This window comes from Brachycentrus maculatus, unplaced genomic scaffold (assembly GCF_059751285.1).
Source record: "Brachycentrus maculatus isolate JH-2025_06_01 unplaced genomic scaffold, ASM5975128v1 h1tg000440l, whole genome shotgun sequence".
Lineage (NCBI taxonomy): Eukaryota > Metazoa > Arthropoda > Insecta > Trichoptera > Brachycentridae > Brachycentrus > Brachycentrus maculatus.
In genome coordinates this window covers 571,596-585,233 of record NW_028281188.1, presented here as the reverse complement: position 1 = coordinate 585,233, position 13,638 = coordinate 571,596, and the positions used below count along the sequence as shown (strand labels likewise).

At 39.8% G+C, this 13,638-nt stretch overlaps 1 protein-coding gene across 3 annotated transcripts in view; it reads right to left on the bottom strand.

The window, feature by feature from the left end:
- The window catches only part of LOC148302564 (anoctamin-5-like), a 43,073-nt gene that overhangs the window by 7,691 nt on the left and 21,744 nt on the right, over positions 1–13,638 (bottom strand). For 2 of the 3 annotated variants that reach the window (XM_088271409.1, XM_088271410.1), the window contains 14 exons: positions 13,201–13,369; positions 11,656–11,776; positions 10,860–10,971; positions 10,007–10,167; positions 8,516–8,652; positions 7,796–7,891; positions 7,066–7,230; positions 6,246–6,449; positions 5,160–5,314; positions 3,733–3,818; positions 3,046–3,251; positions 1,985–2,160; positions 1,358–1,463; positions 265–406 (listed from right to left, as the gene is read on the bottom strand). In XM_088271409.1, coding sequence (XP_088127535.1) covers positions 265–406; positions 1,358–1,463; positions 1,985–2,160; positions 3,046–3,251; positions 3,733–3,818; positions 5,160–5,314; positions 6,246–6,449; positions 7,066–7,230; positions 7,796–7,891; positions 8,516–8,652; positions 10,007–10,167; positions 10,860–10,971; positions 11,656–11,776; positions 13,201–13,369 — 2,036 coding nt within the window. Of the gene's footprint in view, positions 1–264; positions 431–1,357; positions 1,464–1,984; positions 2,161–3,045; positions 3,252–3,732; positions 3,819–5,159; positions 5,315–6,245; positions 6,450–7,065; positions 7,231–7,795; positions 7,892–8,515; positions 8,653–10,006; positions 10,168–10,859; positions 10,972–11,655; positions 11,777–13,200; positions 13,370–13,638 lie in introns of all 3 variants that reach the window. The other variant, XM_088271408.1, reaches the window with a different exon arrangement.

The following is a 13,638-nucleotide window of genomic DNA, read 5'->3' as shown; positions in this document are numbered from 1 at the left end:
CTTCATCTATGTCGGAATATCAACAAAAAATAATGTAAAAAATAATTCCTTATTGGAGATAATCCAGATTTGTGAACAAGCAAAATGTTATCAATAAATAAAAGAGAGACTTTTCAATAATACAAAACAAAAAGCACGGGGTTTATCAAGGCAGCACTGTCTGCAGGCTGCCCGCGGGCTGTTACTGACTTTGTGTTCACACGGGGCGGCACTCTGGGGGCGTGAGACTGACCTTTGCGAGGCGGCGCTACGATTTGTACTTACAAAGCAGGCCGGCGCGCTGGCGCTCGCGGTTGATGATGATCTCGTTGATGACGTACGTCTCGCGCCGGATGCGATCCCGCAACTCCGCAGACATGTCCGGGATCATCCAGCGGACGCCGATCATCACCAGGGCTACCACGTTCTGAAAGGTAACCGTATTAACCGGCTATTAAAATATATGATTTTCAAATATTTACAATTTTGTTGTTATTACTTGGTGTTTTATTTTCTTATTCTAAAATCATTTTGGAATCTTAACCTGTCTGGGAGCGAGTTTTTTTCGGTACACATATTTTTTAGCATTTTATAATTTTATATCATAGTCAATGCTATAAGCAAACATGTAATTTTTTATAAATCGTTATTATTCTTTTGTTTGTAAATAAAAATAAGACTTGACACTGGCAGAAACATCCTCTAACTGGATGACTGCCAAATAAAAAAATTCTTAAATATATAAAATTATTTACACCGGTAAATGTAATTTATATGAAAATTATTTACATTTTATTTCACAGCTTTTCTTTGACAGCGTCATCATGATGTCACACAAACTTTATACTAAGTAAAAAGTCATGGGTAAAACAGAAAAATAATCTAGTCTGGTTTTAGTGTGTAAATACAACCACAGATGGCAGTACAAGTGCCATTTTATAAATAAATGTCACCGGGCTTTAGTTACAAGCATGGGTAATAAGAAATTATCAACTCGTATAAAGGAAATAGAATAGGTACTTAAAGTATCTATATTTCTTTTTCTTTAAATATCATCTCAGGTCCTCCTGACGTCAACTATCACTTGAGAGAAATTGTCCTTGTCTTGGGTAGCTCTAAACGGTCCTGATCACCGTCCAATCTCATATATTCAGGAGCCAGGAGATCTGCCTTCTGCCCACACCTCGTCGACCCTCCATTAGGTGCAATAGATCGTACTTGTCTCCTCTCAGCACATGCCCCAGATAGGACACCTTCCGGACTTCGATATCAGTCAGCAACTGTCTCCCCGCTCTTGCTCTTTGGAGGATATTTAACAGAAATACTAAATAGCGCAATGCACGATTTAGGGTCAAATAGTGACGAGCAGTATACTGACCTCGAAGACAACAATGAAGGCCAGCCTGGCGGCGAGGATGTGCCAGTACGTGGCCGTGTGCTCGTACCTGCCATCCTCCATCGGGCCGTGACGATAATCTGGATATCTGGACATTTTAAGACATAAAAAATATGTAAAAATAAATATATATGTGCATAATTTCATATGACACCTATCTGTAACCACCTATCTGTTGTCTGTGCAATAAATGTCAGTACAAAATATCTTCTTCTTCTTCTTTATGTAGATCCTAGGGATCTGTTTGTGCCTCCCCATGTCGCTCTTGGGATGTCGACTCCCAGCTGTCTTTCCATCTTTTCGGAGGTCTGCCTGAGGGTCTGCGTCCTTCAGGGTTGCCTTGGAGGGCGATACGTGGAAGTCTGTCTTCTGACATTCTGTTTTTATGTTCCTTCCAGTATCGCCTTCGTTGTCGTCCCCACCTCACGATATCCTTCGTCTTACACATGCTTCGAATGTCAGTATTTCTGACTCGGTCTCGCAATGTGTTTTCGGTTATGGATCGGAGAGTCTACATTTACAGTACATTTAGAGTACAAAATATAAATCTGATAAAAAGTGCAAGTAAAGGGAGTGGACATAGTAATTAGATTTTGGGAGGGCGTGTACCTGCAGATGGTCAGGTTGTAGGTGGTGTAGTGCGGGGCGGAGCCCACCTCCAGCTGCGTGACGTTGAAGAGCGCCAGGGAGTGCTCCAGGTAGCCCCTGAGGCTGCCGTCCGGGGAGTGCACGAACCGGTACACCAGGCGCGGGATGAACTCCGACGTGAAGGCTATTATGAAACCCTGGAGAGGAAACAGTGAAACAAATTGTGAGGTGAATGTAGTTGGAAATAGAAGCGCAGAGGAAGTCCTAGAAAAACTTGCCATAAATAAACATAATAGGTTTGGATAATTTATAAAGCGGCGTTTTTCGTATGATATTAAAAAACTACTTTAACTCTTACCACTCTGTAGGCCAGACATTCTGGCCCGTATGATTCTAGTAGGCAGCTCCGTGGGCCGCAATGTCTGGCCCGGCACAGGTATAACTTTAATCACTGATTTCTCTATCACTTAAGTTTATTATATTCTACCAAAAAATATTTCAGATAAATACAGTTAATCTTAATTAACATGGTCATACGAATTGCCATACAGAGTGTCCCAAAATTTGGGAACCAAAATATTTATATTAATGGTAGAAAAACGTCGCATTTCTTTGATCAGAGTAGCTGATCAGTTATGAGAAAAAATGGTCAGAGTGGAAAGAGTTAAAAGGGCACTGCTATATAGGACATCCTTTTGAGCAGTTTAATATTTTCTTTATAATAATGCAAATATGCTTAATAGAATCAGAGGAAGATCAATGAAAACTTGGCATGATCAAGTATTTCAAATAATATTCTCTTAGTATATATGAGGAGGTGCAATAATATACTGAAAATATATATGTGCAATATATCAATCAGTGGAAGTGGCAAAGATTTTTTGCAAAGACAGATTGGTGTGGGGTTCTATTCTCTCTGCCTACCCCTGCGTAAGTGGTGAGATGGTAAGTTAGTAAGACAGTATGGGCGCTCATTTCTTGTGACATTAGAATTGGCGCCTTGGTAAGACTACACGGGAGAACTCCATCTAGTCTTGAGGCAGTCTTCAACCCTTGGAGCAGTGCTATGCTGCGGGACTCACGTTGGTGATGACGCTCAGCTTGCCGATGGAGTCGAGGATGCGGTACCAGACGCCGATGTCGCGCACGCGGAGCGGCACGGGGCGCCGGTGCAGGCGCAGCAGCTTCACGGCGTCCAGCCGCATTTCCAGGATGTTGTTGAGCAGCGCAAACAGTGGCGCCAGCGGGAACGCCGCCACGAAGATGGTCACGAACCCATACTGCAGGACTGTTAACACAAAGACACATCGTGACTCTCAGCTCAATCCTTGTGGTCATCACGCACATCTCTGATTCTCTTTCTTACAATTTCCCGAAACTTTCGGGATATTACAGTTTTGACATTATGTTTTGTAACAAAATTCCTTTCTTGGAACTACATTTTATATAATGTAGCTGACGTAATGTGTAAACTTACAATGAGATAGCTGAAGAACCTAGGCATACTATATGTTAGCAACATACCAACACCTCGGACCTATGTCACTTTCGGGGGCGGTCTTTGACCATACCGAGGTACTGTAGCATAGGATTTGATAATTCTTGTATCATAAATTTTTATTTTAGTATAATATCTTCATATCCATATTGTGCCTCGAATGCTGGGTGGTGCGCCCTCTACTTAGGTTCAGAACCAGGATTACGTTGAGTACTGCCAGTTTTCACTTGTAGGGTGTTCTTTACTATAACTGAATCGAGCCTGCACTTACCCATTTCAAGATATTCTCCGAACAAGCCGCGAGATCCCCATTCCACCAGCTTGTAATCCTTGACCCACTGGTACGGGCTCTTAACACTGAAAACAAAACTACATATTAGAAAAACCAACACCTTTTTTACCATTCAATACCAGCTGTAGGGACATTTTACCATTCAATCACCACTTAAAACTGATATTTTACTATTCAATAAAAGTGATTTTTCAACTATTCAATTACCAGTAAAAGGGACAGTTTTCACCATTGATTGACTAGATAAAGGGACATTTTAAAGCATTCAATCAGGTACATTTATAACCATTTCATTACCATACATTATGTCATATAGATAAAATTAAATTCGCAAACTTTTGACCATCCATAACATTGTTCAAAATCTAATTCTACTTTCTATTTAACCGGATCCACGCGGCTCGCATAACCGTATGTGTTTTAATAAAACATGCCCCATACGCGGCTGACATAACCGTATGTGTTTTTACTTTGCTCCAAGTTTCGAACCTCAGTTCAACTTGGAGAGATTTTTTCATGGTGTGGAACTTTGGATAAAATAATACGTCAATCCTTGGCCTTATGACATCTGTTGAAATATCTGACTAATAATTTGTAACATCACAAGGATAAATAAAAGAACAGATCCCTGATTTTTCTTGCGGTCGATAATTAGTCCGCGTCATAATCATGCCCTATATCTGTCTCACTCTCGACGCTACGCATCGCCAGTGGGTAAGAGTGACACACAATGCGTGCTTTGATTTATTTATGTTACGATCTAATTTGTTTATATTACGATATATTTCAAGAATAATGTGACACAAGTGTATTATAGAGTACCAAAAAGGCACAATGAATCCCATTGAACGTTTTTGTTTAGGAAAATAAATCGTTTCTTAACTAAATACATGATAAAAGTAATCATTTTAAAAACAGCAAAATACCGCCGCGTACGGGCGTCTCTCAGGAACAAAGTTGACGCGGTTAAAAGGTTAAACATCATAAATAAGTGTATTCCTTTGTGTTTTGAAAATACTTTATAGCTAAAAATTCTTATCTTTATTCAACACGACTCCCGTCAACGTGCAGCTGCAATTAGATAAATTATTTGTCATTATTTGATTTCAGTATTTGGAGTAAATTTGCATTTGTTTCAATAAAGGAACCAACTGTAAGCACATTGTCTTATTTTCATTCTATGCACTACTCCCTTACATTAACAACAACGATCACCAGCACGTGATCACAAAAAACGCGGCCACACGCCGCCCCCAAAATAGCTGATCCCAAACCAATAGCCATAAGTGGTGACCTCCAGCTATACCATTATCAACACACAGAACGTATTAAAGGCAATTTTTTAACACTTAATATCAGTTACGGGGGCAGTTCAAACCATTCAATTTACTTGTACTTGAGTATACCTGGATTGGGCAGTATATTTCCAGGTCCTGAAGGAGTTGTACCAGCGGTACATGGCGGGCAGCGCTATCTCCAGGACCGTGTTCACAGCCTGCTTGCCAATCATGATGATGCTGAGCTGGATGCACAGCTCCATCAGGCACCCCCCGGGCCCACACTGCCAACAAAAACCACATTGTACTGGAAATACAATTTTGTTTCACATTTTCTATTTCATTTTTGTGAACTAAGTTTTTCAACTTAGTTCACAAAAACAAACAAAATATTGCTTTGCAAGAGAAGGTCTGTCAGAAGGCCTAGATACTTGTTGGGTAATATATCCAAAATTACGCAAGGTTTATTGGATTGAATTCTACATTTATTTATGTATATGTTAATACGTGACGCGTTTCGTCTTATTAAGACATTATCAAACACTCTGAGAGTGTTTGATAATGTCTTAATAAGAGGAAACGCGTCCACGTATTAACATATACATAAATAAATGTAGAAGTCAATCCAATAAACCTTGTTTAATTTTGGATACATTACCCAACAATTCAATATGGAATTCTATCAACTGTCTGCAGTTACAATAAATAGCCTAGATGCCCAGATCTAGGAATGCGGTGGGACAGCTTTAAATTTATGTAAGTACTGCAAAAACATCCATATTGGATTACTTTTTCTTAAAATTACCTAACATCCAAGTGCCTGATGGCCCTACATAGAATTCAACTTTATAAGTTCTATAGCCTGTATATGCTAGGTATTCACGGTTTCGTTTTGCGGTGAACAATGGCATGCACAGAGAATTAATTAAGGTAGGCAGTAGAGGTAGCTAAGTACTACTTAGTAAGGTAGGGTAGGTACTGGTTAAATTTTTATATTGTTGGTTAAATGCCAAAGGGTCACAATGGAAAAAAAAATTAACTCTGTTTCGAATATGAAAATGTTGACGATTTAGATACCATTTTTGGAATAAAGGGTTCATTTTTTTTTGCGTTGTGGTCCTTTGGCATTTAACCAGCGATATGCCACGCGGTTAAGTTAGGGTAGGCACTGCTTTTTTGCCTATTTGTTCACAAAATGTCAAAAGTGGTACCCACCTCTTCTTGCCGGTAGCCGAAGAAGCGGCTGTAGTCCCCCGGGCGGCCCACAAACTTGCCCTTGAAGAAGGCGATGTAGAAGATGGAGGCGTAATAGTTGACAAACTGCAGCAGGTAGATCTTCAGGGTGAGCGAGTCGTCGAACTCCGTCTGCGTGCGGAGGAGCTCCTGCTCCGTGAGCTTCTCCGCCAGCCACGTGTACATCTGATGAGGAAGCCGTTACTTTTCATTACTCCGCATCAATCTCACAAGTTGCATAGATTAAATTAGTATTCATTAGTAGTTCACAAGCTATGATTTCCATTATTAGGTGATTTTTTTATTTAATATTTACTTAGTAAATACATACCACTATTTCTTAAAATGCATTCCGCATCATTTTCAAACACCGTATGAAAGTGATGAGAAACACGTTTCACAGTGGATTTTCTGAAATAGTGGTACATATTTACTAAGTAGAACTTAAATTGAAAATGGATAGATTTTAACACAAAGTGACTGCCAAATCAATTATGTAATAAGATTTTTTTAAACTTAGTACATAGCTAGTAAGAATGATTTTTTTTTTAAAAGGAATAATCCATATAGCTTCTACTTTTAGAGGCTTGTCTGCAGGTAGGATAGTAAGGATAGGGAAGGTAAATGTGGAAAATGCATCACAAATACCCAGACCAATTGAAAATGAATTTATTTTGCAATGGAGATGAGCGTCTACCCAAGTACGCCACGGCGCCTATCATAGCGTAGTTGAGCAAATAATTAGGTACCTGTAGTACGGAGAGCGATTTTAGGTGTATAGACCGTGGTTGAGGAGACTTACCCAGTTGAAGACGCAGATGAGGCACAAGTTGATGGATGCGGCCGTGGCGGTGGTGAAGAGGATGGCGTAGCTGGTGATGACGGAGTCCCCCTGCACCGACAGGGCGGCCAGCAGCGACATGCGGTACAGCACCACGGCCAGCACTGCCGCGAGAGCCAAGCTGATCTGGTCACCGACATAACAACAGACATTACAGGGTGTTGAGAACTGTGATCTGGTGATGGTAATCTAATCGGACTCCAGACGCCATATTGAGAACTTTGATATGGTGATGGTAATCTAATCGGACTTCAGACACCATGTTGAGAACTTTGATGTAATCTCATCAGACTTCAGACACTTGATGAGGTGTTGAGCACTCTAATGATAAAAATAGTGAAGGACATTGGTACCATAAACCAAGCTAGGACACAAAATGTCAACAGTCGGGCTTCTCCTGTGGAGTTTTACATGGTTTTCTCCTAGTAATGAGCAAATGCTGACAAGTTCCTGATTTACACTCTAGATTATTCCTTCTGTTCTCAATACAGATTAAAATAAAACATGTTTTTAGCATGGAAGAAATAAAAATTAACTAATTGATCTATAAACCTTATACACAATAAGCAAGGTAAATAATAAATGCAACTACCATTTACAAAAAAAAGAGCACTTCAATTTGGTGATGATAATCTAATCGGCCTTCAGACACTTTGATGAGATGTCGAGAACTCTGGTGATGATGACTTACCAACAGAAGAACGATGGAGAAGCTGAGGATAGTTGCTGGCAGTCTCATGCGCCAGAAGGGGACGTGTGGTTCCAGGGTGTTGGTCACCACATTCACCTGGAAAACGCTTTTATTTTAATATTTCTATAATTTTTCATTTCACAATTGTTCCTTGAATTTATGAAAAGGTGCGTGAGGGACAGGTTAAGTTGGGCCGTTGACAAGTAGACAAGGATAGGTATTAATCTTTACTGCGACACCTAGACAAAAACAGCCTAACCAGAGTGGTTTGTTATTTAGTATGCATATGTCGCTCACTCCTTTCAAGAACGTCATAAATCAAAAATCGTCAATTTTCAGTTGTGCGTGTTTTCGGAATGCCCAGAAAATGTACTATATCCCAGCAAAAGAGGCATATTTTTAACTTAATATTTACCCGCTACAGGACAGAAAGTGTTGTTTTAGCATTTTGAAGAAAAGGTATTGTTTAATTATTTTTTTGAATATACTAAATATTTTTCAAATGGCGAAAAAACCTTCAGGTTTTACCTAAAAAGATCTGTTGCACAGTAAAAAGTTCAATAAGTGGCTTGATATTCATTTTTAATACATTGTATTATATTTTCAAACTTTAAAATCGTTCTCCTGAAAAATCAAGTTTTTTGATTTATAGAAATAAATGTGTTTTCCCGCTTTGTATTTGTATCTATGCTTTACATAGAAAATAGAGGTGGGGGGTACCTGCTTCTTCTTGACGTGCGACAGCCTGGCCAGATACTGCGGGCGCGGATGCTCCTCGTGCACGTCGAATCCGGTCAAGTCCCAGCGGTGGGTGATCTCCGCGGAGTACCGCTTCCAGAGCTCCAGGAACAGGGCGGCTGTCATCAAAATAGATCGGTTCAAGTCCACAGAAAAAGGATTATAGGTTTATTTTTACTGTGAATAAAATGACTGGTCAAATTATAAGGTGCATCAAAACTGAAATTCATCTTTTCAAGTGTCTCTCAGTATGTAAAATAATCCGGTTAGGATCATTATTACTATTATCCTAGTTCTACTTATAATACCTATACCCTTATACCCTTTACTATGACTAAATTATATTGTATACCCACACACAGGCCATGCCTTTGAGGGATCCTGTTTTGTATTTATTTTATTCTTCGTTTTTTGTATTTGAATTTATATCATGTTTGTATAATGCAAAAGAATTTAAAATAAAGAAAAAAAATAATCTTGCGTACATCTAAATGAAAGGGTCTCTGGTAAATAAAATCTCTCTCAAACCAACCATAGATGGCTCTAGTGAACTCAAACATAAAGCGATATGAGATATATGATGATATGCATATGTATGAGTTCCAAAAATTTGAGTAGTGTGATTGGTAATCATGGGTAAAATGGTGTATGTTACATGTGTGTACAGTGATCACTTAACCAGCCTATTACATATAGGTCGTAAAGCCTGTATATACTCAGACGTGATGCTTTGAATTTCCATGGACTGACATGATCAGCACCGCAAATGTGATCCAAAGAGCAAGAGCAGGGAGACAGTTGCTGACTGATTTCACGGTCCGGAAGGTGTCCTATCTGGGGCATGTGCTGAGAGGTGACAAGCACGAGCTTCTGCACCTAATGCAGGGTCAATGAGGTGTGGGCAGAAGACAGATCTCCTAGCTCCGGAATATACGACATTGGACGCGGATCAGGACCGTCGAGGCGCTGTTTAGAGTTACCTGAGACAAGGACAATTACTCTCAAGTGATAGTCGACGTCAGGAGCACCTGACATGACACACACAGAAGAGAAGAAGATGCTTTGGATTATGGATTTTATACCTCACTGCCGGTGTGTGTTTTTGAGTTGAATAATAAACGAGTCAAGAGCAGATGCTTCCAGAACAAAATCTCGGCTCCGAACCTCCGAGATGAAGACTCTCCGATCCATAACCGGAAATACATTGCGAGACCAAGTAAGAAATACCGACATCGTGAGGTGGGGACGACAACGAAGACGATACTGGAAGGAACATATAAACAGAATGTCAGAAGACAGACTTCCACGTATCGCCCTCCAAGGCAACCCTGAAGGACGCAGACCCCCAGGCAGACCTCCGAAAAGAGGGAAAGACAGCTGGGAGTTGACATCCCAAGAGCGACATGCGGAGGCACAAACAGATCCCTAGGATCTACAAAAAGAAGAAGAAGAATAAATGAGTAATGCACTCACCCCAGAAGCTCATGAATATGGCGAAGAAGACGGTGGTGGGGTTGTCGAAGAGGTAGGTGACGCGCGAGTGCAGGCACGTCTCCTTCAGGTGCCAGTAGTCGCACCAGTAGTCGCACAGCGGGCACATCATCAGCTCCGACTTGTCGTTGCACACATCCTCACTGCGGGAAAGAACAGTGTGTCGCGATTATCCCGAGAGACGACTCCACGTGTCGTATCATAGTGCATCATGATTATCCCGAGAGATGTCTCAGCGTGTCATACCTTAGTACATCATGATTATCCCAAGAGATGGCTCTGCATGTTATGATCATCACAAGAGATATCCGTGCATTCTATATTTTAGTGTATCATGATTATCCCGAAAGATGTCTCTGCGTGTCATATCTTGGTATATCATGATTATCTTAAGAGATGTCTCTGCATACCATTATACCAAAAGATGTCTGTCTGCATGTCCTATCTTAGCATATAATTATTATACCCAAGAGATGTCTCTGCATGCCATATCTTAATACTTCATGATTATCCCAAGAGATGGCTCTGCATGTCACACTTAGTATGTCATGATCATACACAGAGATTTTTCATCATGTCATCTTAGTTTATCATGATTATCCCAAGAGATGTCTCTGCATGTTATGATCATCACAAGAAATATCCCTGCATTTAATACTATAGTGTATCATGATTATCCCAAAAGATGTTTGCTGCAGTCATCAGCAAATCACCTTGCACACACCTATACACCTTTGTCACCAGCTCTTGCAGGTCTTCTACTTCTCGGCAAGAAGCATGCAAAAGGCTACTGAGTGTCTGGAAGTGAGCAGAGCTCAGTCGTAGTAAGGCTTACCTGGGCTGGTTGTCGTACAGGGTGGCCACGGAGTAGATGAAGCACGCCAGTCCCACGAGGGCGGCCGGCAGCAGCATGTGCGTGTAGAACCCCAACCACGCAAAGTACAGGGCTGGAACAGAACATGTCAAGTCAAATGGCTGAAGAGACAATTTGAAAGGCTTCATCATGAGACAGATTCACAAATATTGTGCAAACAGTAGTCTGCTCCCAGTGCCTCTCTGATAAGGTATTTAAAAAATCAGTGATAAAGTTTTAAAATATATAAAATCTGTGTGCGAACTATCATGACATGGGATTGAATACATAGAGCGGACACCGCAGTAACAAAAATGCGCTAAGAGTGTCAGAAATGAAGACTCTAAGGAGCATATCTGGCAAGAGTCTATTATTACATCAGAATAATACTGAACATCTTGTTAAATTTTTAAATTAATATATTTGTCTGAAATGAAGACTCTAAGGCTAATAACATATCTGGCAAGAGCCTACAAGATAGAATAAGGAACACCAGGATAAGAGAAATATGCGAGATGGAAGATGTCGTTAGGTGGGGAAGGCAACGAAGAAGACAATAGTACAATGTGAGGAGAATGAACCATCCAGACTCTCCCAGCCGATTCCAAGATAGACAACTTCCGGGCAGACCACCAATGACAGCTGGGAATCAACATCAAATCGACAAAAACAGGACACAAGGCCTACACCAAGAAGAACAGAAGCCCTTCAATTAACACACATCAACATTGTTGAATCTCTCAATGAAAGAATTGGGAATATTGAATAATTATGTTACCGATTTTGACCCCAAAGTAGTCCTTGATGTAGTCAAGCGGTTGGTAGCGGAAGCACTTGGAAACGGAAGCCCACTCCGTGTACAGCAGGTACCTCATGGAGCCAGGAGTCCGGAGGTCACCCTACAAATACAATATGAATTATTCATTCAATTGTCATTTACTTCGGGATATTCTATAATATATTTTTACCATAAATCAAAATATAGTCAACTAATTTTTGAGACAGCAGATTTGCTTTGTGGGGGCATTTTAAAACTACATATCGCTCACTCCTTACAAGAACGTCATAAATCAAAAAACTTGATTTTTCAGGAGAACGTTTTTAAAGTTTAAAAATATAACACAATGTATTAAAAATAAATATCAAGCCACTTATTGAACTTTTTACTGTGCAACAGATCTTTTTAGGTAAAACCTGAAGGTTTTTTCTCCATTTGAAAAATATTTAGTATTTTTGAAAAAATAATTAAACAATACGTTTTCTTCAAAATGCAAAAACAACATTTTCTGCCCTGTAGCGGGTAAATATTAAGTTAAAAATATGCCTCTTTTGCTGGGATATAGTACATTTTCTGGCATTCCGAAAACATGCACAACTCAAAATTGACGATTTTTTATTTTTGACGTTCTTGAAAGGAGTGAGCGATATGTCAAAAAAACATACTTAAGTTCAATTTAAGTAAAATTTGTTTAACCGTTTTAGTGCTACTATTTTTTGACTTAAAGACTTTTTTGCAAAAGTGGTCCATTCCAAATACAGCAGATATTGTATGGGCTAAAACAATACGTTTTTACAAAAAAAGATGTATTTCTATTTTCACCAAAACTTACTTTAGTTTGTATATTTGTGAATAAATCTGAACTTTAGAAACAAGCACGCAGTGACACAACCTCCCAGCAGGAAAATTAATTATCCAAAACTATTATTAGGTCCACCTCCATAGTGTAATGGTCAGCATGCTCGCCTGCCGTTCTGGAGGTCCCGGGTTCGATTCCCAGGGGGGTTTAATAAATATAAGTGATTTTATCACTCTAATATTTATTCAATATTACACTGGACTGGTACCTAAAGTGGAGGGCTGATCACCTTTCCTTCATGTGTAATCGATCGAGATAACACTGCGTTTATATTAAGCAGTGCCCTATGCACCATTGGGGTGCAGTAAGGGATTTTTTTATTTTATATATTATTAGTATAGAAAACAAAGATATTGTAATTTGTATAAACAAGGATGTTTGCGGGAAACGCGTAAAAGCGTCTTATACATGCTGTTGGTAGAGATCGGGAGACGCTTATAAGCGTTCTATTTGCTTACTTTTGGTAGAGCGGGAGAGACGTCAAAAAACATTGTACAGATCGGAGTTGGGTTTGTGGTTACTTGTGATCTTGTGTGATGTGTGTTACTTGTGATTGTGGTTACTGAGGGTCGAGCGGCAGACTGTCCGAGTATAATTAGGGTCAGGGTTGATGAACAAAACTACTCGCAAACAATGTGTTAAAATTACAATTTTGTATGAGCAAATGTAGTAATAAACAAGCTTACATCATGAAGAGGGTACGCGGCTGAGTAGACTCCGTCGGCGATGAGTCTCTCCACGCCGAACGCAAAGTCATCCGTTCTGTCCACGGAGAACCTCTGGCGATCCAGCACAAACTGGACTATCCGGGAGCAGATGGCCCCGGACCAAAACCGCGGGGACTGGAGGTCAAACCTGCAAATAAAAGGAATATAACAATTCTTTTCTACACGCCCTCACTATGAAATTACGAGTATGTATTAATTTTAAGGTTTAAAAATATATTTTTAGTTTTTTTTTTGGAAGTGTGGTTTATACAAGGGCGATTTGTACAAATTTTTATATGGACACTATTGTTCACTATAGTAAATGGTAGCAATTATCCCAGTTAAGATACATAAAATATCCCGGTTAAGCCACACCTTGATAAATTTCTTGGATAATGATCCGGTTGAGTTATACTT